The sequence below is a fragment of the Uloborus diversus genome, chromosome 5, assembly GCF_026930045.1.
Source record: "Uloborus diversus isolate 005 chromosome 5, Udiv.v.3.1, whole genome shotgun sequence".
Classification (NCBI taxonomy): domain Eukaryota; kingdom Metazoa; phylum Arthropoda; class Arachnida; order Araneae; family Uloboridae; genus Uloborus; species Uloborus diversus.
This window is the reverse complement of record NC_072735.1, coordinates 107,216,826-107,243,046: the sequence shown is the minus strand read 5'-3', so window position 1 is coordinate 107,243,046 and position 26,221 is coordinate 107,216,826. Positions and strand designations below refer to the sequence as shown.

Here is a 26,221-nt window from a genome sequence, read left to right as displayed (position 1 = left end):
TAAGTCATTAAAAAGATATTTTACTAGCTGTTGGTGGATTCCAACTCACAACCTTTGAATTATTAGCATAATACTCTCCATCCAACTGCGGCACTGTGTCTCCATTCAGGAGGATATGCATGCATTAAAGCAGTGCTTAATAAAAACCAAGATAATTCGATTTATTGGGCAAAACAACCAAATTACAATTTGTCTCTTTATTTTTCGCCAAAAGCGGGAGAAAAGATCTAAAAAATTATGCCTTATTTATGCAGTTTGATCCAAGTATTGAAGGAGTTATGGCATTATCACAAAAAAATAAATAAATAAATAAATAATAAAAATAAATAAATAACTTTGTGAAATAATATACAGGGTGTCCCAAAAGGTCGTTTACAAACTTAACATGTTGGTCTGTTATATCATGATAAACAAGATTTACATAGGAACTTGTGTCCGAAAATTCAAACCGCTAGAGGGCGATAAGTGCAGGTTTGGATGAAGAGGAAAAAAAATGATATCGACAGTGGTGTTAATATGATTTTTATTACAAAACATCATTACATCATAGCAAATGTTCAAAATTCCTTCCATTCGCTACAATGCACGTTTCACAACGTCGGCGCATGGATTCACGTACCCGTTCAAACTGGCCAGGAGTGTCACAGACACGTGCTGCCGCTTCCGCGATCCTGCCGATAAGATCCATGTCCGATGTTACCGGTGTCTCGTACACCATGGACTTCAGGTGTCCCCACAGGTAAAAATCCAGGGGAGTCAGGTCAGGCGATTGCGGCGGCCATTGGACTGGTCCGCCTCTACCGATCCAGCGATTGGGATAAGTCCTATCAGCGTAGCTAAAGTGAGCAGGCGCTCCATCATGCTGAAACCAGATGTTTCGACGTGTAGCGGCTGAAACGTCACCCATCAGATCCGGCAAATCTCTTTCTAAAGAAAATTCGATAGATATTTCCGTCGAGGCGTTCTAGTAGAAGGGCCAATCAACATGTCACCGATAATACCAGCCCAAACGTTTGCGGTGAAACGTTTTCGATGGGTATGGGCACGTGTATATCTTGAGTTCTCATTCGCCCATACGTGCATGTTGTGCAGGTTCAGGACACCGTCCTGTGTAAAGCAGGAGTCATCAGAAAACAAAATCCAGGATGGAAAATCTGGCTGTGCGACCCACTGTTGCAAATACCAGCGTGAGAATGCAATGCGTTTGGAATTATCGTCAGCGCACAATGCCTGTACTTTTTGGAAGTGGTAAGGGTGTTGCATCTTGCATGTCCTCGTACAGTATGCGCATTATGGTGGAACGACCTACACCCAAGACACGTTCGCCTGCTCGGAAAATTGTTTGCGGGTTGATGGCAAACTCCTGTAGCACGGTTTCTAATACGACAGGCGTGCGTATATTACGTTCTCGACCGATGTAGCTAGATACTTCGAAAGCTCCTGATTAACGCAGTCTGGGGTGCAATTGTCCAAACAAAACATGACTTGGCTGACGCCTATTTAGGATGCGCTCAAGGTACACCCGCGTGCCGCTGCTAGTCCATTTCCATCAGAAGCGCTATATACGTAATGCATGTTGGCTATTTTTGCGTTACTAAACTCACTCATCCTTCTCCTTCAACGTCCACGCCTGAACTGGTTGTTTTTCCCACTCTCCCGTTTTCGTGCAATTATCGCCCTCTAGCGGTAGCAGTTTGAATTTTCGGACACAAGTTCCTATGTAAATCTTGTTCATCAAGATATGATTGACCAGCATGTTAAGTTTGTAAACGACCTTTTGGGACACTCTGTATAAGGGGCATTTTTAAATCAAACCAGGTCACTAGCATAAAGTAACGCAGCAATTTTACTAACTCAAAATTCTTCCCCAAAACGGTTGACACATTTATCCCATTGCGACACTAGGCGGTCAATCTATCTTTGAAGAAGCTAGCAGGTTGCTATCAGATCCCGGACTGAACCCGGCAGGGCCGTATACAAGGAGAGGGGATTCAACCTTAGGTCTTAGGATTCAACCCCCCCTCCAACCGAAAACTTTGGTTTGACATTTAAATGTTCGTTTATGTTTAAAAATTTCCAAAAAAATATTGTTCCAAAACTCAAATGTCTTTTATATGTATATTAATTGCATAAAACGCTTTCATAATAGATAACCTCAGGACTTGAACATTAGTACAAATAGCGCCAAGCTCCGCATGACAGTTTTAAAACCCTCCCCGAAATTATTTTCTAGTTACTGCCCTGTGGAACCCAGTCACACACTTCGTCGTCCATTGTGACATCCGCAATATCCAGTGAGTCGTCTGTGAATAGCTTGTTTTAGAGGTCGAAAAGCGTGTAAGTCACACAATGAAAGGGTGCACGGTGGACGTTCCAGCTCCAGCATTTCCCATCGAAACTACTGCAATGTCGTCTTCACTTCACTGGCCGTATGTGGAAGCCTTTGGACAACATACCTGGCCGTTTCAATTTAATGCCTAGCCTAAGGCTCTGTAAAGTGTAAAGTGGCTTGATAATGCTGGGCATTGATGGTGGTTTCCTGTTTCAGAAACTTGACAAGTAGTGGGGCCCCTCCACCTGAATGGGCCCTTGTGGTCAAAAAAGGACCATAGGCGGATTTAGGACTGAGTTCCTGGGGGGGCAGGATTTTTTTTTTTTTTTTTTTGAGCAACATTTTTACTGCTCCCCACTCCCATGTTTTTGTCTGTTTCCTGTGATGCATAAGTCCATGCTTTACTTTTTTGTGTGTCGTTTTCATAGAGGGGTCATTCCATACGAAACGAGCAAAATTCGCAAAAAAGTGGTGGCCGCATGGTAACAGATTTTTATGAAATTTGGTAAACAGGTTCCTTTTATGCCTATATAAAAATATCTGAAATATTTTTGCTTAAAATATTTTATTTGAATAATTACATGCGATTGAAAATTGGTCAAATTGAACAGCATTCTTATAAATGGGGCATTCCAAGGTATTTTTGACATTTATGTAGAGTCCGTAACGTGACCTTTTTTGCCATAACTTTTTAATTTACCGTTTGATTTGCAAATTATTTTAATTTGAGCTGGTGTGTTGGTAGGAAAAGATCAAAATAAAATAATATGCTAATCAAACAATAAATTAAAAAGTTATGGCAAAAAAGGTCACGTTACGGACTCTACATAAATGTCAAAAATACCGTGGAATGCCCCAAATGCTGAATGTTGCACTTTTGAAGACTTGTATCTTATTAACTATTTAATGAAAACATAAAAGTTATATGTTGTTGCAGTCTATGGAGTAGGGTAATTAATCTGATATCAGTAAAATTTCCAAAGTTATTATAATTAACTTTTCACCGAGTTTAAAAAACTGAAAATATTTCAATTTTCTCATAATTAAGCATTTTATTTTTTAATCTCAATCTTTAAGGAACGCATTAGCTTTGATGAAATTAATACCCAATAATGTGCTAAGTATCATAAAAGAAATACCTTACTTTTGAAGTTGTATTTTAACTCCTTTGTCTTCAAAATTAGTTTTAAACTAAGTGACATTTTGTAAAATGACGATTTTCCCCTTCACATACACACAAAAATTCAAATGAGGGAAAATTCAGACAACTTTAAAATTTTACAAAAATATAGAGCTGTGTTTTTACTGTTTGCTTGAAGAAACTCGAAATTGGTTTTTGATTTCCAAACGTAAAATAAAATTCAGAAAAATAGCATTTTCTTTCTGTTTTATGGGTCAGTCCATACAGGTTCGACGGATAGGTGCGCTCGACCATTTTTAATTTTTTTGAAATTCACATCCCTAAAAGCTGCATATGAAAGATGTTTAAAACCACTTTTATTTTTTCTCTCAACTGGACCTTTGATTTTTTAGAGGTCATCAAAAGTGATTTTCGTAGTCAAAAATGGGACTTTTAGACCTTTGCATCTTGACAAAAATCTAATTGAATTACATTTATGACAGTTATTTTAACGCATTGATGTTAAAGTGCATAAGTTGATAGTCTTACATGCTGAGTTACATAGCTTTAAGTTAATAATTAAAATAATGGCAATAGGTTCAAGTTCAAGGCCAAATGCAAAAATTTTAATCATTTCAAAGGGGGACAACTCATGTAGGGGACGGAAACACAAAATGAAATATGGCAAAAACCAATCACTGGAACCATGCTAAAAAGAATATGTAACTGTTGCTGTGTGTCTGTGTACCCTTTATAGATTCAAAAATCGGAAAAATGACAAAAATGACATTTTTAGGCCCCTATAAACCAAAAGGGGATGGAATTAAAAACAGAATTTCTTGGCCAATTGAATATTCCAATCAAGTATTATACATGTTATACATATTGTTTTTTGTATTTGGTTTGTAAAAAAGATACAGGTCTTTGAAATTAAGCATTTTTGCTAGTCAATTCACACACTAAAACAGAAACAATAAGTGTGAAAACTTCATGGCACCTTCTTAAATTACATATCTTGTGCCCTATATAATACATTATACTGAATAAACATATTGTAATTTTCAAAATAATTATTTTAATTTGATAATTTAGAAATATTTGAACATGAGTGAGTAGTTTATACTGTATTGAACCTGTATGAATTGACCCTTATATGAAATTACGAGAATTCAAAGAACTAGATAAATGACTAAATGATGCAAAAGCAAGTAAAACTAACATTTATTTCAATTTAAACTAGTATGTTGTGGCCATCACGAAACTTTCTTCTATATTTTTCCTTTTTCTGATCCCTCCCTATGCTTGACGAGGAAGCAATATTTCTAACAAAAACAAAATTACACATGCAAGAACTTGACGACCATCCCAATGTCTGAATTATTGTAAAAACAAAACAAAGAGCGAAAATTGAAAGTTACTTTAAAAGCCTTACTTGAATTAATTACAAATATTTTATTTATTAACAAACATAAGATGGCAACAGTTAAAATTTTTAAATCATTGAGATAATATTTCCGATCATTTCCATACAATTAAAATCACGAGAAATACGCAGACGACAATCTATTACGATTTATCTTTCTTATTGTTGCATTAATAAAACTATTTTTATTCGCAAAAAAAAAAAAAAAAAAAAAATCAACACCTCTTGGAGCGATTGGAGTCAAAATTGAACCAAAGCCTGTTTACGTATGGATTCACATATATTCCAAATTTCAACCAGAACGTAGCATTACTTCTTGAGATAGGGCACTCACAATGGAAAAAAAGAACGGGAGATTGTGCAACCCCCCTTTTTAGCTGTTGACACCAAAATAAAATCAACTCTTATACCCACTAAGGGCTACTTGTCAAAAATTTTTTGTTTGATTCCGTTCGTTATTTCTTGAGATACAGCAGTCACAATTGACGACAAAAAACGTTCTATAACTGAACCCCCGTTTGAGCTATTGACACCAAAATTGAATCAGCACCTGCTCCTGTTAGGGGCAACATATGGACCAAATTTTGTTTGATTCCGACAGTTACTTCCTGAGGAATAGCAAGCACGCATAACTCAAAAAACGTCCCATTGCTCCACCCCCCTTGCAGGCACGTAGCTAGGATTTTGTTAAGGGGGGGGGGGGTCCAAGGTTGCACGAACTTTAAAAATGGAAGTATGCTAAATCAGAAGCATTAACTGATAATTGTATAAATTGATACTGTTCCAATCAAAACTACAATTAGTAAATGTGATAATTAGATTAATTAAGTAATGATGTAATATAAGTATGATAATTAAAGCTTTGCAATATATTTGCTTTCAAAAAAAAAAGCTTATATTTATTTTAACTACATGAAGTACACCGCCAGCTCAGTCAATTGACTGAGCTGGCGGTGTATTTCATGTATTTCTGCCTTAGCCCTGGCTATAGGGCGGTAACTTACTGAATACATTATCAACTGTCTAACTCAATAAATGCTCCATAATTCCCCACTCCTGACTGTTTTGAATTGGATTTTGGACTGCATTTAATGCTTCTATGGACGAAAATATCGCCAAGGCTCATTAAAGAAAAGCTCGAAATGTTTCTTAATTCATTTAAATTTTTAGAATTCATTCAACGATAAGAAATGGAATGATACTTCTAATCTTCATCTTTTTTTATAGTATTTTCATATAAAAGCTTAGGAAAACATTATTAAAGCTGTTCAAACACATAAAATACATAGAAAGTATCGTTGCTCGTTAATAAGTATTTTCTTGTGATGTATTGCTAAAATAGATATCTAAGGATCAGTTATGGTATTTACGATGAATTAAGTTAAACAATAAAATTTCTTTGTCAAACTTTTGAAGAAAATTTGAATGATAATTTGTTTATAAATACTATTTTTTAGGCCGTCAAAGATAATAAACATTTTTCTTGGACATTTTACATTTTAGGAGTTTCGCATGCAGAGTCATTTAAGGGTGATAAGAGGAAGTATTACTTTTAGAACTTAGGAAAATGAATAAATACACTTACGAACACATTGTATATACATAGTATTTTTATGTATAGTCTTGACCCCTCTTCAGGAAAACAAATGAACGGAACTATGGATTTGATTTAGTTTATTAAGTTGATTCAAAACAACTTCTGTGCAAAATGTTCCATTCTAAATTTAAAATTTCAATTTAAACAACAACTGTAGGAAAATGACCGATAGTAACAGTACCGAATCATCACAACAAAATTTGACACTCTAAACCTAGTTATTTTACTAACAATATGGAAATATAAAAATTTTAAATTTCTACATTTGGCGGTAGTCATCCGAGTTCGATCCTTTAGGAGATAATCTTTGCCCTATTTGTGATAATACGGCAGCACCAAAATTAGATATAGTGTAAAAAGCTAATCATATTTCGGTGACAAATATAAAAGGTTTATAGGTAGTTTGAAGACTCAATTAGCAAACATTTTGCTCTAAGTCTTCAAATGTTATAATTTAAATGTTTAAAAGAAGACAAATCTCTTGTAAAAACTCTAAGAAAAGTTGTAAATTAAAAATCCAGATATGATTTAAATTGATATTTTGAAATTATATAACAACTAGAAAATCGCCCGTCAAGATGAAAATTGATTCCACATTTGAACGAAGAAATTGCCTGTTTGGTGACATTTTGATAGTTGATATTTTAAACCCTAACTCCAGTGGATTAGCCCTAAGCTTCAGTAGATAACGTTCATTGTTGACCACTTTTTTCGCTTCTTTAGTGCCCTGAAATGACAGTCTCACCAGTAAAACAGTTTAGTTACTGGATCCAGTTCAGCCTTGTTACAATAAAGCCTTTCCCTGCATTTTAAACATTACCAAAACATGTTATCTAATTATCATGGCGTGTAGCGAGTTTCATTGTTGATGAGCTCAAGAGCATTACTCGATTATCGGCTATTACATATATGAGGATAAGAACAACAACTATTATTCTTGCATTCGGAGACTACTGTGCTTTTTAACCATGAATGTACAGATACTTATTAAATAATTCTTAAATACAAAGAAGTCAGTAAATAGCTATCAAAAAATTTGCTAAATGAAGCATATGCATATTACATAGCTTTTATTCGAAAAATGGAACTAGAAGATAGAAGAAAATACATATTTTCAGTTAAACTAATTAATAACTTTTCCTTTTGACCTCGTGAACACAATTCAGTTAGTATTTTAAAATAATAATTTAAAATAATTTCATTGTGAATTATATATGTATCTTTAAACTTATACATCTTTACACATGTGTTAATCATTCCAAACTTAAAACTATAAAAATCAAACACATCCAGACTTTTTTTTTAATTCAATTTCTTTGTTTTTTTAAACTTTGATATCACTGAAATCAATTTTGTTATATTAGTATTAACCTTTATTTATGCATCTTTTTTTTACTACCTCCAGATACATAATCTTTTTTTCCTTTTTTATAAATCATATATAAAAACACAAGAGATAAAACATTCTCAAAAATTCTAGTTCTTTTCGGTACATTTTTGCTCAGAAAGAGTGAAAGAAAAAAAAAATCTGTTACCTTGTGATGAAAATGAACTAATATTCAGAACAAATTTCCAGACATTAGTTTCATGGTTGTAGAAAGACAATCTACAACCATGTTGTAGAAAGGCATTTACAACTTTTCTTAGAGTTTTTACAAGAGATTTATCTTCTTTTAAACCTTTAGATTACAACATCTGATGACTTAGAGCAAAATGTTTGCTAATTGAGGCTTCAAACTACCTATAAACCTTTTATATTTGTCACCGAAGGATGATTAGCTTTTTACAGTATATCTAATTTGGGATCTAATTTTAGTGCTGCCATATTATCACAAATAGGGCAAATATTACCTCCAAAGAAAAAGGGTAGAAATTTAAAATTTTTATATTTCCGTATTGTTAGTAAAATAACTAGGTTTAGAGTATTAGATGAATGCTAAAAGTTGTGAGCTTTCGGGACACAATGATATAAGTAATTCATCATTGTTACGAATGAAAATTATAAATGAAATAAATTGAATTGATTGGTTAAAAATGAAATGATATTCGATGCTATTTCTGTCTGAATAAATTTTTAAATAAATGAGAAACGCATAAATGAGAAAATGCATAAAATTGCTCCTATTGTTAAAAAAAAGAAAAAAAAAAAACACATTTAAAAAAAACTGCAATACAACTTACCCAGTGGGGGTTGGCTAATTTTTTCTTATGTGTTTATGATTGTGCTCCTGATTTTTCCCTTTAATTTTCCGTGCAACCGACCCATACCAATGGCAGTGATAGAGAAAGTGAATGTGCGACCTAACAGAGTTTTGCACTATCCACGACTCTAGGAGCCTTAGGCACCTTCTAAAAAGACGGTGCTATATTACAAGGGCGGCTGACCTGCTGTTGCTTTCCTCTTTGTATGACCTTCCCGCAAAAACATTCCTACAAATTTCCTGTCTCCGACATTTTCATCATTGATGACTCTCATCAAGCTTTCGTTAACAATAAATGTTTGCTTACGAGCTGCCGGCGATTTCCTTGCGGGGACGAGCACTACTATAATGTCTCCTTTTTCGGATAGCTGCTGGCGATTTTCTTGCGAGGCAGGGGACTAAATGTCTCCTTTGGGCAGGTCTGCGACGCGTACCACGGGTTGAAGACTTCTGTCGCTCCTCTCCCCCCCCCCCACTCCCAGAGGGTCTGTTGTTTTGAACAAAACTGAACGTGAGAAAGTTGTCGCTTAATGAAAATATTTAGGACAAAAGAATTTGTTATAAAATTTTTTTTTGGAAAATTCTGTTTATGTAAGTGCAGGGGGACAGTGACCTATCAGGAAGGGGGGGGGGTCCGGACCCCCTGGACCCCCCCCCTTGGCTACGTCCCTGCCCCTTGGAGGAATTCGCGCCAAAAACCAATGGGCACAAGTTCACATAGGGGCACATATGTGTACCAAATTTCGTTCAATTTCATGCGGTAGTTTTTGCTGTAGAGCGGCCACAAAAAACTGGTCACACACAGACGTGACACACATACACACACACACACACAGACAGACAGACATTTTCCAAAAATAGTCGAAATGGACTCAGCACACCTCAAAACGTTCGAATCCGTCAAAATTCGAAATTCGAAAATTTGCACGAATCCAATACTTTCTTCTATATATTAGATATAGAAGAAAGTAAAAATCAACACCTCTTGGAGCGATCGGCGTCAAAATTGAACCAAAGCCTGTTTACATATGGATTCACATATATTCCAAATTTCAACCAGAACGTAGCATTACTTCTTCAGATAGGGCACTCAAAATGGAAAAAAAGAACGGGTGATTGCGCTACCCCCCTTTTTAACTGTTGACACAAAAATAAAATCAGTTCTTATACCCACTAAGGGCTACTTGCCGATAAATTTTTCTTTCATTCCGTTCATTATTTCTTGAGATACAGCAGTCACAATTGACGACAAAAAACGTTCTATAGCTCAACCCCCGTTTGAGTTATTGACACCAAAATTGAATCAGCACCTGTTCCTGTTAATACCAACATATGGACCAAATTTTGTTTGATTCCGCCAGTTACTTCCTGAGGAATAGCAAGCACGCGTAACTCGAAAAACGTCCCATTGCTCCACCCCCCTTGGAGGAATTCGCGCCAAAAACCAATGGGCACAAGTTCACATAGGGGCACATATGTGTACCAAGTTTCGTTCGATTTCATGCGGTAGTTTTTGCTGTAGCGCGGCCACAAAAAACTGGTCACACACAAACGTGACACACACACACACATACACACACACATACATACACACACACATACACACACACAGACAGACAGACATTTTCCAAAAATAGTCGAAATGGACTTCAGCACACCTCAAAACGTTCGAATCCGTCAAAATTCGAAATTCGAAAATTTGCACGAATCCAATACTTTCTTCTATATATTAGATATAGAAGAAAGTAAAAAATGTACGTTTCAGCATGTACTGCATAAACATGTTTTTGAGAAAATGAAAACACAAAAGAAATGGTTAGTTTTGCTAAACGTACAAAATAAAAAGAAGTAAGTAACGAAATTTTTCCTTAGTTTAAGTTACTCTAGTAACAAAAATACGCTGATATCAATCATTAAAATTTAGTAGCTTCTAAAAGACACTTCAATATGTTGCATAAAAAAACTAGTATGTTGTGGCCATCACGAAACTTTCTTCTATATTTTTCTTTTTCTTTTTTTTTTTTTTTTCTGATCCCTCCCCATGCTTGACGAGGAAGCAATATTCCCAACAAAAACAAAATGACACATGCAAAAACTTGACGACTATCCCAATGTCTGAATTATTGCAAAAGCAAAGCAAAGAGCGAAAATTGAAAGTTATTTTGAAAGCCTTGCTTGAATGAATTACAAATATTTTATTTGTTAACAAACATAAGATGGCAACAGTTAAAAATTTTAAATCATTGAGATAATATTTCCTATCATTTCCATACAATTAAAATGACGAGAAATACGCAGACGACAATCTATTACGATTTATCTTTCTTATTGTTGCATTAATAAAAATATTTTTATTCGCAAAAAAAAAAAAAAAAACTAGTATGTTGTGGCCATCACGAAACTTTCTTCTATATTTTTCTTTTTTTTTCTTTTTTTTTTTTTTCTGATCCCTCCCCATGCTTGACGAGGAAGCAATATTCCCAACAAAAACAAAATGACACATGCAAAAACTTGACGACTATCCCAATGTCTGAATTATTGCAAAAGCAAAGCAAAGAGCGAAAATTGAAAGTTATTTTAAAAGCCTTGCTTGAATGAATTACAAATATTTTATTTGTTAACAAACATAAGATGGCAACAGTTAAAAATTTTAAATCATTGAGATAATATTTCCTATCATTTCCATACAATTAAAATCACGAGAAATACGCAGACGACAATCTATTACGATTTATCTTTCTTATTGTTGCATTAATAAAAATATTTTTATTCGCAAAAAAAAAAAAAAAAAAAAAAAAAAAATCAACACCTCTTGGAGCGATCGGCGTCAAAATAGAACCAAAGCCTGTTTACATATGGATTCACATACATTCCAAATTTCAACCAGAACGTAGCATTACTTCTTGAGATAGGGCACTCAAAATGGAAAAAAAGAACGGGTGATTGCGCTACCTCCTTTTTAGCTGTTGACACAAAAATAAAATCAGTTCTTATACCCACTAAGGGCTACTTGCCGATAAATTTTTCTTTCATTCCGTTCATTATTTCTTGAGATACAGCAGTCACAATTGACGACAAAAAACGTTCTATAGCTCAACCCCCGTTTGAGTTATTGACACCAAAATTGAATCAGCACCTGTTCCTGTTAATACCAACATATGGACCAAATTTTGTTTGATTCCGCCAGTAACTTCCTGAGGAATAGCAAGCACGCGTAACTCGAAAAACGTCCCATTGCTCCACCCCCCTTGGAGGAATTCGCGCCAAAAACTAATGGGCACAAGTTCACATAGGGGCACATATGTGTACTAAATTTCGTTCGATTTCATGCGGTAGTTTTTGTTGTAGAGCGGCCACAAAAAACTGGTCACACACAGACGTGACACACATACACACACACACACACACACACACACACACACATACATACACACACACAGACAGACAGACATTTTCCAAAAATGGTCGAAATGGACTCAGCACACCTCAAAACGTTCGAATCCGTCAAAATTCGAAATTCGAAAATTTGCACGAATCCAATACTTTCTTCTATATATTAGATATAGAAGAAAGTAAAAATCAACACCTCTTGGAGCGATCGGCGTCAAAATAGAACCAAAGCCTGTTTACATATGGATTCACATATATTCCAAATTTCAACCAGAACGTAGCATTACTTCTTGAGATAGGGCACTCAAAATGGAAAAAAAGAACGGGTGATTGCGCTACCTCCTTTTTAGCTGTTGACACAAAAATAAAATCAGTTCTTGTACCCACTAAGGGCTACTTGCCGATAAATTTTTCTTTCATTCCGTTCATTATTTCTTGAGATACAGCAGTCACAATTGACGACAAAAAAACGTTCTATAGCTCAACCCCCGTTTGAGTTATTGACACCAAAATTGAATCAGCACCTGTTCCTGTTAATACCAACATATGGACCAAATTTTGTTTGATTCCGCCAGTAACTTCCTGAGGAATAGCAAGCACGCGTAACTCGAAAAACGTCCCATTGCTCCACCCCCCTTGGAGGAATTCGCGCCAAAAACTAATGGGCACAAGTTCACATAGGGGCACATATGTGTACTAAATTTCGTTCGATTTCATGCGGTAGTTTTTGTTGTAGAGCGGCCACAAAAAACTGGTCACACACAGACGTGACACACATACATACACACACACACACACACATACATACACACACACAGACAGACAGACATTTTCCAAAAATGGTCGAAATGGACTCAGCACACCTCAAAACGTTCGAATCCGTCAAAATTCGAAATTCGAAAATTTGCACGAATCCAATACTTTCTTCTATATATTAGATATAGAAGAAAGTAAAAATCAACACCTCTTGGAGCGATCGGCGTCAAAATAGAACCAAAGCCTGTTTACATATGGATTCACATATATTCCAAATTTCAACCAGAACGTAGCATTACTTCTTGAGATAGGGCACTCAAAATGGAAAAAAAGAACGGGTGATTGCGCTACCTCCTTTTTAGCTGTTGACACAAAAATAAAATCAGTTCTTGTACCCACTAAGGGCTACTTGCCGATAAAATTTTTCTTTCATTCCGTTCATTATTTCTTGAGATACAGCAGTCACAATTGACGACAAAAAAACGTTCTATAGCTCAACCCCGTTTGAGTTATTGACACCAAAATTGAATCAGCACCTGTTCCTGTTAATACCAACATATGGACCAAATTTTGTTTGATTCCGCCAGTAACTTCCTGAGGAATAGCAAGCACGCGTAACTCGAAAAACGTCCCATTGCTCCACCCCCCTTGGAGGAATTCGCGCCAAAAACTAATGGGCACAAGTTCACATAGGGGCACATATGTGTACTAAATTTCGTTCGATTTCATGCGGTAGTTTTTGTTGTAGAGCGGCCACAAAAAACTGGTCACACACAGACGTGACACACATACATACACACACACACACACACACACACACACATACATACACACACACAGACAGACAGACATTTTCCAAAAATGGTCGAAATGGACTCAGCACACCTCAAAACGTTCGAATCCGTCAAAATTCGAAATTCGAAAATTTGCACGAATCCAATACTTTCTTCTATATATTAGATATAGAAGAAAGTAAAAATTGAGTAAATTTAGAGCAGTCCCTCATCTTCAAAAAAACATCTGAAATAGAGGAAAAAAATGAAATTTTCGGAATTTTTTTATTTTTTAAAGTACGATTTCGTCATCAAGAAATTCATAAACAACTACTAAATTAGAGCAGATAGTTAGTTATAGATAGTTTTTTAATCTGAATATTTTTACTGTTATTTTTCATAAAAAGAGCTAGAAGAGTGATTTGAAATCTGAAGTAAATTGGCAAAATTTCAATCTTTGTTAATATCTCAGATTCAAAAAAAGATCCGAATAAATTTTACTTTGCTCTTTCCCAATAGAGATTTGTTCATAGAATGCGGAAATATTTATTTTTTAAGTGTACGTTTATAATTTATGGAGTTATTCAGTCACAAACTGGCAGCAATGAACTCTGAACATTTAGGCGTAATTTCAATAACAAAGCAACAAACAGTTTTTAAACTTCCATACTTTGCATTCCCTCATGGATATGCGTGGTTTACCTGAATAAAAATTTTCATTGAAATCTGTGACATGTCAGCCACAGCTGATTTGCTCATTTCACATGGGATGACCCAGAGGGAGCTGGTATCAAGAGAGTAACGCAGGACTCCCCTTTTAAGTGGGAAATCGAGTATCTCGAATTTTAGGGGGCCGGGGGGTTCTTCCCCGGAGGAAATTTTGTAAAATGGATATAAAATTCTGCATTTTGAAAGGTTAATTGGATAGACATAGAAATTGATAACTAGATTAAACAGTTGTACAGTATTGTTCAAACTTTGTAAGAAACAGCCACTTTAAGTTTGAAAGAAAAAATAAACTATAGATTTCTCATTACAACAACCTTTTTTTTAATTATAAGTAGTGCAGAAAACGAAAAGGAATAGAGGTAGTGTATCATTTTTCCCCCCTGGCTTAACAGATTAAGAATATGTAGTAGAAGTAATTTGAGCCCACTTTGCTTAGGATTTTCAAAGATTTATTTTATTATTTTCAAGGACTCTAGAATAAATAAAATTATTTAACACACTTCATTTGTACTTTCCAGTCTCTGATTGTACTGTTATTAGTACTTGATTGTAAATTTTTACAGTCCTGTTCTAACTTTGTAAGAAATAGCTATTTTAAATTTAAAAGAAACCATAGATTTCTCATGACAACAACTTTTCTTCAGTTGCAAGTGGGGCAGAAAACAAAAAGAAATAGAAGCAGTGTGTATTTTTTTCTGTGCTAAACAGATAGCCAATATGCAGAAGAAGTAAGATAAAAGCAATCAATACAAAAATTTTTCCAAAATACTGCAATCTGGATCGAATAAATAGCAAGATATGAAATATGTGAGTCACAAAAATTTATTTCAAATAATATGTTACAAACCTGAGAACCATGTTTTTTACATGGCATTCCTCCCCCTCTACCATTTGTTAGAAATTTTAAAATTTAAGGTCTGTAGCCACACGTTTCCAAATATTCAAGGTTTTCAAGCACTTAAAAATGAAATTAGTTTTTTCATGCAATTTCCATTTTTTAAGGAACGAATCATGAATTTTTTTTGGGGAGTTAGGGACCCACTTCAAAGCAGTTGCCCTAAGTAATAGCTTCTTTATCTTATAGGAAAATTCGGCCCTGTTTGTAATTCACTCTTACCTGCAGATTTTTTGTAATTTTTACGAAAATTCATCAGTTTTTTACAGAAAGGATTTTTAAGATTTTACCAATCTTTGTTAGGTTTTTATAGACATGTATAAAATTTCAACAAAATTTTCCAAAACTTTTGATGACTCAATTATTTAGATTTCAATAATGACAAGGAATGACTCACTTAGACGATTATGACTTACCTTACTTTTTAAACAGTATTTATAAAGTAAGTAAAATTGTACTCTCCCTCTAAGTAAAAAGATTCATAACACTCAGATAACTGAAATTTATTCAGTTTGAGATAGTATCTATTTTCTCTCTCTCTTAAGAAAGAGTTCTAATTTGTTAAAATAACCGTCAATTATTATTAGTGTTGCAGCTTAATGTATAGCTCGTTTAGCCTATATTTTCATTCATATACCTGCTCAAATGGTTTTCAGTCCAAAATAGTAAATTTATACACATTTTCAGCAGCCCAGTGACAGCTGTACTATTTGCATTTAATGTTAATTTTTTTTCCTTTTCTTTTCTCCTATTTTTTTTTTAAAGATTTTGGAAGATGTGTTGTTACTATATAAAGTCCTCCCAAAACTGGGGGGCATTGCCCCCCCCCTATAAATCCACCCATACCCTTCTAAACTATTCAAAAACGAAAAAAAAAAAAACAAATTTTTTTTTAATTTTTGGAAGATGTGTTGTTACTACATAAAGTCCTCCCAAAACTAGGGGGGGCATCGCCCCCCTCTGCCCCCCCATAAATCCGCCCATGAAAAGGGCATGTTTCATAGTGGATGATAACTTGTGGGACCACCTTTTCTTCAGCGTTAAACCTGTCACTGTGCAACGTGAAACGTTGTGCATGCGTCAATCTCTCTACCAAGAGATGGTGTCTCCATACATGCAGTTATGTGGCATCGTCTTACGTCTAATGTGAAGTTAGATGCACTGACCTGGTTTCATTTGAATGAACCTTATATATATGATTTCAGGGTTGCAGATTTAAAAGAGTCAATTGCACTTTTTAAAATTTTTTCTCAAACAAAAGATGTAGAAAATTTTTAAAAGATGTTTATTGAAATGAAAAGATGTGATGAGATGAAGTATGCAAGCAAATTTCTAAACATTATGACATAGGTAAAGATATAACTATTATTATCAAACATTACAGTTTAAGTGGAGATAAAGCTAAATTATTCAAGATATCATACATAAATAAGAGCTATGATACTTCAGAACAAATATTTCTTTATTATCTTTGATCAAATCATACAATTAAAATGCGTCAAACATTTCCATCATATTTTCGGGATGAAATATAAGCAAACACATTGAACATGTTCTTGCTTAAGTAATGATATGCAAAAAAAAATATTAGAGAATAAAAACCTTCACCATAAAATTCAATTCAACATAATACTTGAAAAGATCACAAATCTTATATAATAATATCTCATATAATAATTTGCAACATAAAGGCCTAATCACAGCTCATGATTCGGCCATGCTGAAGCTTCATTCCATCAATAACTGAGATACTTCTAAAGTACATTAATTCTTTTCTGAAAGCATTGCTATAAGTACTACAAAATTTATTTTACTCAAACAAAACTTTATTAAAACTATTCACAAAACTGTTGAGAAATTTGAAAATTGTGCAGTGCAATTAAAACTTTCTTACACAAAAAAAAAAAAAAAAAAACACAATAAATAACAATGGGATGTGTTGAAGTGCATCAAATGGAAATTTAAAATATGAGCAAATTTACAAATTAAAAGGCTTTAATAAAAATTCTTTACACCTCAATAGTTTATAAAGTCTGAAAAAAGTTAAATAAAACAGGGAGTGGAAGGTAGGGCACTAGAAAGACGTCACTCCCCTACGAATTGCTGTATCATTATTTTTCTATTGATTTCAGATAATATTACGTTAAATTGCTGTTCCTTCTCTTTTGATAAATTTGCAAACATGTCAATATCTTCTTCCTTTTCAACTGATTTTGGCTCGCTCTTTTCGGTGTTCGAAGGATTTTTTTTAGGTCTTCCTCTCTTTTTGTGCTTAGTATTTAGAGATGTTCTTGATCTATTGGCAGCTTCGCTGCCTTCGCTGTTGGATCCCTCACCCTCTTTTTCATTTGCGTTACTGTTTTCAGCTTTTTTACGCGTTCTTTGCATATTTTTCATCTTTTTGAGCTCATTTTCAATTTGTAAGGAATTAAAATAATCAGGCCTTTCTCTTTTTGTGCGTTCAGTTCTTCGTCTTTTTACTTCTCCATCATCAGTTCTGCCAACTTTATGTACACTGACAGGACGTCTTGCAACAAAGAATACATGACTGCATGGACAAGCTTTGCAAGCAACTGGAACATGCTGTTGACATTTTGGACATTGTTTTGTAACCATTTTTAAGAATGTATGTACAACATCACAAAAATTCAACTTAGATATTGATTCTTGTTGTGTTTTGTTTTGCAATCGATAATGAAGTTGCCAAACGTTTCATTGAAATGTATTTTCGGTGAAGAAAAAGCGAAAATATTCCATTGTATGCTTTATGTTACATATTTTATGAATATCATAATGAAAGAATTCATTTCATAAATAAAGAAAATATTCGTTGCAATATTATTGTAAAAATTTTTTTTAATAAAGCTTCTAAGCAAATGCAAAAGATAAAAATCTATCAGAACTTCTGCTGTAATTATCAAGCATTTAAATTTAACTTAATTATTGTTATATAGAAAATGAGCAGTAAGGAAAGTTTTTAAAATAGAAAAAGAAAAACACTTGCTTTGTTTGCCGAGCCACCAGTTTAGCGATTTAGTTTCATTGCCATTTTGGCGCTTTAGCAAAGTTGCAACCGCGGCGCGAATTAACTGAATACAAAGTGAATTGAAATTTCTTGATTTAAAATGACTTTTTTATATTCTTAAATTCAGTATCTAGAGGTACTGAAAATCTAATTCTTTTTTTTTCCTCGACACATTTTTAACCAATGAATACAGGAAACATGCCAATGTGATAGTAGTTTGTCTACAATTATGTGCAAACTTGTTTGAAATTGGTGTCTGTCGACTGTCGGATTTTTTATACGTGACAAATGGATGCAAACGCCACTTCATAATAATTGTTTCAACATTTTCAAAACTTTCGGTATAGATACAAGCTTTATTTCTACCTCGGGTGCTATTTTATATTAATATTTAATGTGAATAGCTTGGAATTGTATGTAAAAAAATAGTTGTAATGGCCATCTATGAAAGTGGTGAATTTTTCGTTAAGCTTCGCCTCATATAAGATAGATCGTTTGAACAAATCTTGAACGAATGCTTTTGTCTTGCAAGAAAATAGTATTTAAGATTGTACTGAAGTATAATATTACATTAATTAAATAAAATTCAATTAGTTAAAATATTATATAAAATTTAATTGAAGATTTTGAAAATGTCTGTGGGTTAAAAATACACATGATGTTGGAAAAACTTTGATATTTTCGTTGCTTTTTAAGAAGCTTTTAACACTATGCATATTGTATTTTCCATTCAATTCCACAGTTGTGGCCTCAATAAGTAATATTCAAATTTCTACATTATTTTTTAAGCTTAAATTTCTACTCAATGTAATAAAGGATTTTTTCCCCTTGCTATTTTATTCTGTGCACAGTAAAATAGTAGCATTTAATTTTTTTGTACTATGTACTTTGGGTTTTTCTCTCAGGTATTGTTGAATGAATGCTAGGAGTTTGAAGAAACTGTTTTAATGAAATTTGTAAAGTTATCTTTTTCAAACTTAAGTGTTGCATTTCTCAGATCTTTTTTTGTAAATAATTTTAATTTTTCTATAAAATGATGAGCGTTAAGTTATTATAATGCTGTATACATTTTATTGAAGTTTCTTATTTTGTTCTTAAAAATGTGCAGCGATAATTCTTTTTTTTTTGAAACTTTTTTCAAAAAGCTATAAGAAAAATAACAAAAATTGTATTTCCGTATTATTATTATAGCCTCTGTCATAGATAGTCAATACTTAGGTATCATTAACTAGTTAACAGGAAAAATCATTGTTCATATAAAAAATTAATTTATTCTAATATTTTTTTTATAAAATTTGATGTTAATTAAAATAAGAATCCTGAACCTAGTCAAACAAGGAAGTTTAGTAATTAATATCAGACGTGAAGGGTCAAAATTGATATTTATTCTAATTTTAACTAAATTTGTTATTAAACCTACTTATGTTCTTTTTTTTTTAATTGTAGAAAATGTGGCCTATGTATGTGGACTATTCGAGTGATGAATGCAAGAAGGTTTTAAGAGGTTTAGGTTTGTATTAAGGATAAATCATCACATATTGCTTGCTAACAATGTTAAATGTATATTTTATCGATTTTAAACTTGCAGAACGATTTTGACTAATAATCTATTTCTAGAATTGGATGCATATTCATCAATCATCAATGCATTTCGTGCTCAAGGAGTTTTAACTAGAGAGAGAAGAAAAATGCTTTTGGATTTGTGTTCTGTTCTTGGGTAAGGCTTTGTTTTCTGGATTATGCACAAAATTAAAACTGTTGTAAAAGTAAAAGCAAAGTCGATTAAGCAAAAGCAACAAATTTTAGATTTACGATTAAAAAAGGAAAAAAATCGGTCATTTGTTTTTGTTTCTTGCGGCCAAAGTACCTTTTCTGAATTCATGCCAGCACTTTCTTAGAATTGTTTATCAACTAATGGAGTCGTTTCCAAAATTTTAAAAGTATTTTTTCGGAAAGAACATGTTTAAAAACAGGATCTGACCATTTTTAAAATAATTTAACAAAGTTTAATGTTTAAAAAAAAAATTTCGAAAGTGCGCAGATTCTATTTCATTTTTTACGCTTCTGCACATGACATCATAAGTACTGAAATGTCATTAGCACTGAGCGCAATATTTGATTCGCATCTTTACTCGCATGTACTGGCAACAATATGGTTATTGGCCAGTGTAGAGTGCAATATTTAATTTGCTTCTAAATTTACCATATCCTCACAATACGATATGCGGTAAAGTTCATCACTTGTGACGTCATAAAGGCCACGCCTTGTTTGAAAAATCGGATATTTAAAAAGATTAATTAAAAAAATTAATGTTTTGAAAATAAAAGATTTTCCTCACTTCATGTTATTTTATTTGCTCAGAGACTAAAAGTTGTACTTTTGCCTGATGGAAACAATCCCATTATGGATAACTCCTATGAATACTGTGTAACTGTTTGTTGATCCTTTTGTCACGCTTAAAGTGTTTTGTAATCTTTTCTTAAGGTACTGAAGTTTCTTTTCCCCTTGGATTGATTGCTTGCAGAGAGTCAGAAATTTATTATTGTATTTTTTTATTCTCAGAAATGGAGCTCTGAATGAAATTAAACTTTTCAAAATATTCAGGGTTTAAGCAATGTAGTTTTTGCATAAAACAAAAAAAACATTTTCATATTGAACTTTATTTTTCTTGAAAAAAAAAGGTCGTCTCTGGTATCTGGTTGTAAAATGATCATGTCTGGCTTTCTGATTATTTCCAACTTCAGCTTTTCAAAATAAATGTAGCTAATCCAAAAATTAATGATATTAAAACAATTTGTTTCTATGTGCTTTTTAAAATTTTGTGCATATGGGAGGAGGGAGGTTTATCTCTAGTTTGGTTTTCACCAACAGAAAAAGCCTTCATTTGTTAGCGCTAAGTTTGCGATTTCCCAGTCATTATGAGAAATTTCATTGTCTCTCTTGGAGGATTTTCAGTATTGAGTAGATAAGAGAGAAGAGGGAAATTACTGCCTCTTAGAAAATTGGTTGTTAGGAGTGGTAGGCGCTCATAGAAACTTAACTACATAATTACATATAAACATATATGCATATCCCATGAATGGGGTGGTTCCCTTCAGTCAAAAGTACTATTTTTAATCATTGAAGTGGATAGAATGAGCAAAAAAAAAACATGGACCCAGAAAATACTTTAATTTTTCCCAACAGTTTTTTTTTTGATGTTCAATTTTTCAATAGAGGCATGGTCTTAATGACGTCACAAATGATGCAATTTGGCGCATCTTTTTACCACGTTTCCAAGTTATGATAACAGGGTTGCCACGCACCGGGAAAACCGGGAAAACCTGGAATTGTCAGGGAAAATGAAAATGGCCGAAAATCAGGGAAATGTCAGGGAAAATGAAAAATTGCATATTTCCGATCGTTCTTAGCGCGGCCTGCGGTCTATGACGTCAAAAAAAAACCCTTTCTGCCTTGTTTTTTTCGCCGCCATTCCCTTCCCATTCGTCGTTTTGTCATTCCCCTCTTTCTTCTTCCCCCTGCAGTTCTTTTTATCAACAACTCTGCCATTGGCACGTGCGCCATAGCAGTCGGCCGCCATAGCAGTCGGCCGGCGTGCACCATAGCAGTCAGCGGCGGACATGCGCAGAAGGTACTTCTTTTCTTCCTCGTTTGAGCGGGCTCTGTTTAAGCGCTGCTTGTTTACGTCAGCAGTTCTGAAGTTGTTATGATGCACAGCACGTTGTTTTGTCTGGGAGTGCCGACTGAAGTTTTTAATGAGCTGCAATCATCTTTTCATATTTTATATTATTTCTTTAAATTAATTAATGAAATCGTATTATTCTAAACAATTTTGTTCTGTAAATTTAGTTCATGAGACAATTTTAAACTTAGAAAGTTTCTTTTTTACAGAAGTATCGCTAATCTTTTAGTATTTTGGTAGTGATCTTTTAAGACTTCCAATGCGCTTCTTTCTTTCTAAATAAAAGTAATCCGATTAAAAAAAAATCTTCACATCAGAGAAGTTTCTGATCAATGCTCAAACTTTAACTTTATGACAGGGTGCCCACAGGAGTGATTATGGCGCAAGGTGCGCCATCAAATTTTTTTTTTTTTTGGGGGGGGGGATTTTTTAATTATTTATTTTACTTTATTTTTATTCAAATTATTTACTCATAATATTTTACTTTATTATTTTCATCTGTGTGTGTGTATTTTATTGGGGAGCGAGCACACTTTTTTTTCAAAACAATAATAATTAAAAATAAATAAATAGGTAAAAAAAAAAAATAAAAAAAGAGGCTTAAAAATAAAAAAAGCGCTAAGGCGTTCAGAAATATTGGGGGGGGGGGGGTTGTGCTACTGAACTTGGGGGGGAGCACCCCTGTTTTATGAGCAACAAACAGGGGAAATATGTGAAGCTAAAAGGTGCATGATTTTTTTACAGGCCAGAGTCTAAAAGTGCTTTGAGTTCAATGGATTGGAGGTGTAGAAAGCAATAATTGAAAAAGTTTAGGTTTCATAAGTTTTAGTTCAGATTATTTTAGCAATTAACTTTATTTTTGTGATACAGATGTCACAATTGCTAATTCTGCAGTTCTTTCACTTGATGTAAGGCAGTGGCTCCTCGCTATTGAAAATTAGATATGCTACATTTACATTAATTGTTTATTACAGTGATTTGCTTCACTTGTGTTAGTACATTAGGGTAGTTCAAAAATACACTTAAAAAAAAATGTTTCTCCTAGAAAACAGGACACCACTCAATGTTTTTAGACTTTGTGGATAGTAAAATACTGGAGGAATTTTAACTTCCTATTCCAACTGAAAGAGGATGCTCGACCCCCTCCCTCAAACTTCATAAGTATGAGGAGGGGGTTAAAAAAATTCATTGAACTGAAAAAACAATGTTACATACTATAATCTACACGAGTTATATGCATATTCATTGCAATAAAATAATTACTTACATAAAAAAAACAGCTGGGGAAATTAAATGTTTCTAAATTTGACTTTTTCTATGCTAGAGCTAATTTTAAATGGAGGGGTCATTGAGCACCCTCTTAAAATTTGAGCAAGAAGCTAAAACTTTTACAGCACAATACTATTAGTAAGTCTAAAAAAAAAATAAGGGGTGTCTTGGACTCGAGCCGAGAGAGAAAAAAATTGAACCACCCTTAGTACATATTTTTGATTATTTCAGCTTGAGTAAATTAAATTTGGTAGTCATTGTTTGTAAAGTTTGAAAATGAGGTAAGTTTTATCAAAATTTGAGATGTATATATTAATGTTGCAAAATGAAGGTGGAGATTGATAACCTGGAATTTTTCTCAAAACCACCTGGAAATGTCAGGGAATTTCATTCTTGAACTTCCGTGGCAACCCTGTGATAATCAAGAAGCAAATTGAAATTGCGCTCTACGCTTGCTATTAGAGACGTACCGAGTACTCGGTAATTACTCGGTCCTCGGCCAATTTGCCGAGTACTCGGTACTCGGCCAAATTCTGATCAGATACTCGGCCAATACCGAGTAGTTGCAAAAAGTTGAATGATGTCCAAGACAGATACTAAAATTTATATAAAAAAAAGAGCAAGCATTATATTCTGGAATCATTTACAATTAAAATTTATAAGTCAAATTTAAATTTTGAGATAAATGAAGTTTGTAATGCTTCAATGGAATAAATCTTTATTTTAATGTCCCCAAAGTTATCAAACTTATTTATTAAAAATTATGCAAAAAGGTAAGTATAGAAAATATGGAATTTTTATATTAAGAATGAATTTTTGCTACAAACAAAAATTAGTTATAAAAAATATAAAAATACCTTTGCTTAAAAAATAAAAGGAAATAAAACAACGTTAAAAGCACAGTGCAGGAACATTGCAGACACGTGTTTTGGTGTTACAAGGAATTTCTTTTTCAATGCACAAAATGGGAGCTCGTGGATTTAAAGACAAAACTCGGACTTTTTTGTCGTATGTCTTTACATTCTTTAGCTCACATGTTATGCACAGAAAAAGACGTTCCTTGTAATGGGGGGGTCAGAAACACGTGTCTGCAGTTTTCCTGCACATTTGTTTTATCTGTTTTTAAAAATTATTTATGTTTAGCATACTAGAACTGTAATTGATTGCTATACAGTGAAACCCCCTCCTAACGGACATCCCTCTTATGCGGACAATTTTTAATTCCCCAGTTCCAATGCGAATAACATTATTAACCCCTGTCCTGCGGACACCTCTCTATTGCGGACAAAAAAAAATTGTCCTGTTAGTGTCTGCATTAGAGGGGTTTCACTGTAATTTGTTTTAATTCCAACTTGATAAATCATACTTTTTATTTATTTTTAATTTTAAAAATAATTTTTTTTTTGTAAAATTTTTGACACAAACAAAATTGTTTATATAATGCGTAATTAAATTTCAGCAGGAATTTAGTTTTAAAAACTATTATATGGACAAGGAGGTCTATACTACTATTCCAATAAGTTCAAAATTCATCACATGTGTGTCGGTGGTTCTTCTTAAAACATAATTTATACTTGGTAACTCGGCCGAGTAGTGAAAAGCCGAGTACTCGGTAACTCGGTACTCGGCCGAGTACTCGGCTACTCGGCCAAAGTACTACTCGGTACGTCTTTACTTGCTATCAATTATATCGTTGCCAATACACGTGAATAAAGATGCGAATTAAATATTTTGCTCTGTGAATGGCATTATTGAATGGTATTTCATCAGTTGTGATGCACACGACAGAAGCGTAAACAATAAAAGCACACCGATTTAAGTTTTTTTTTAAATATTAAACTTAAATAAATTACTTTAAAAATGGTCAGATCCCATCTTTTTCAGCATGCTCTTTCAGAAAAAAATACTTTTAAAATTTTGGAAATGATCCCATTGCAGGCGGCTAAAAAAAAGATACTACTACGGATACTGAAGTACGCCATGGCAGCTGCAGATTTGGCGGTCTTTATAATAGTTGGAGGTTTTTTCTTGTTTCCAAGACAAGGTAACAAAGATTCTAAAAGATTATTGCATATGAGTGCGAACAACAAATGAGCCAAAAGAGTGCTCGTTATTGGCACATTAGTGTAACTTTTGCTGTGGTTGCATTAATATGTAAGTAAAAAAAAAAAAAAGAATACCATTTCAACTCCCTGGCAACTAATTCTTTCAAAACAAAAGTCCTTTAAGTTTTTGTTTTTTGAGAAGTAGATTGCAGTTGCTTTGAGGTAAAATGGTTTATTCACAGTTCTCTATTTAGTAAATGTGCAAATTTACTGTGTTGATATGATTAAAAAATGTTTCATTATGCTGAAAGCAAATTATTGATCTATCAAAAAATATACTGGAATTTAATGTTTATTATGTTTTAAGTCAAGGGTGAGCAAGTAATTTTAGTTTGGGTCCTGATACTTTTGAAATCATTTCATCATAGTCCTTAATTTAGTCACATAATTACTTCTTAAATGCTACAAAAGGTAATTAAGGTGCCTAAAGGTATTGTTGTCTGTGTAAATTTTGTTTGAATAATTGTAGTTTTTGACCTTCCACTATCCAGACCTGGATGGCGGTCCGCCCGTTGCCAACCGCTGTTTTAAGGCAATAGATATGTTTAAAATTTTCATTTTATTTACTATATAGAGTGGATTTTCCATTTTAATTGTGTTTGTTTTTGTAAAGGGCAATTAATGATTAAAAAGTTCTGTCTGGAACTAAATGAGCCTACTTTCTATATACCAATGATTTTCTACCCAATATTCTCTCTCTCAATTAACCAAGGAACCATATTATTTCAAACGTACCTTTTTAAACTTTAAAACTGATTTCTAAAAACAAAGTGTTTCTGTCATGTAAGAAAAAAACTCAAATTTATGATACAGAACTTATATCAAATCCTTTTTCTGAAATTGATAGGGGTTTTTTTTTTCAATTCAGAATAGGAAAAAATAATAAATACAGAAGTAAAGTAAGGGGTAGAACCCATGTCAAT

The 26,221-nt window shown here is 33.5% G+C and overlaps 2 protein-coding genes across 2 annotated transcripts in view; one reads left to right on the top strand and one right to left on the bottom strand.

Annotated features, from left to right (window-relative positions):
• Positions 1–16,870: 16,870 nt before the first annotated feature.
• On the bottom strand, positions 16,871–17,876 carry LOC129222642 (UPF0547 protein C16orf87 homolog). Its single transcript, XM_054857173.1, has one exon. The coding sequence runs from the start codon at positions 17,830–17,832 to the stop codon at positions 17,302–17,304; it is 531 nt and encodes a 176-aa protein (XP_054713148.1). The 5' UTR covers positions 17,833–17,876; the 3' UTR covers positions 16,871–17,301.
• Positions 17,877–19,690: 1,814 nt separating this feature from the next.
• Positions 19,691–26,221, top strand: part of LOC129223068 (BRCA2-interacting transcriptional repressor EMSY-like) — a 47,458-nt gene continuing 40,927 nt past the window's right edge. Inside the window, exons 1-2 of the mRNA XM_054857634.1 lie at positions 19,691–19,751; positions 19,859–19,958. Of these exons, the coding sequence (XP_054713609.1) occupies positions 19,691–19,751; positions 19,859–19,958 (161 nt within the window). The remainder of the gene's footprint in view (positions 19,752–19,858; positions 19,959–26,221) is intronic.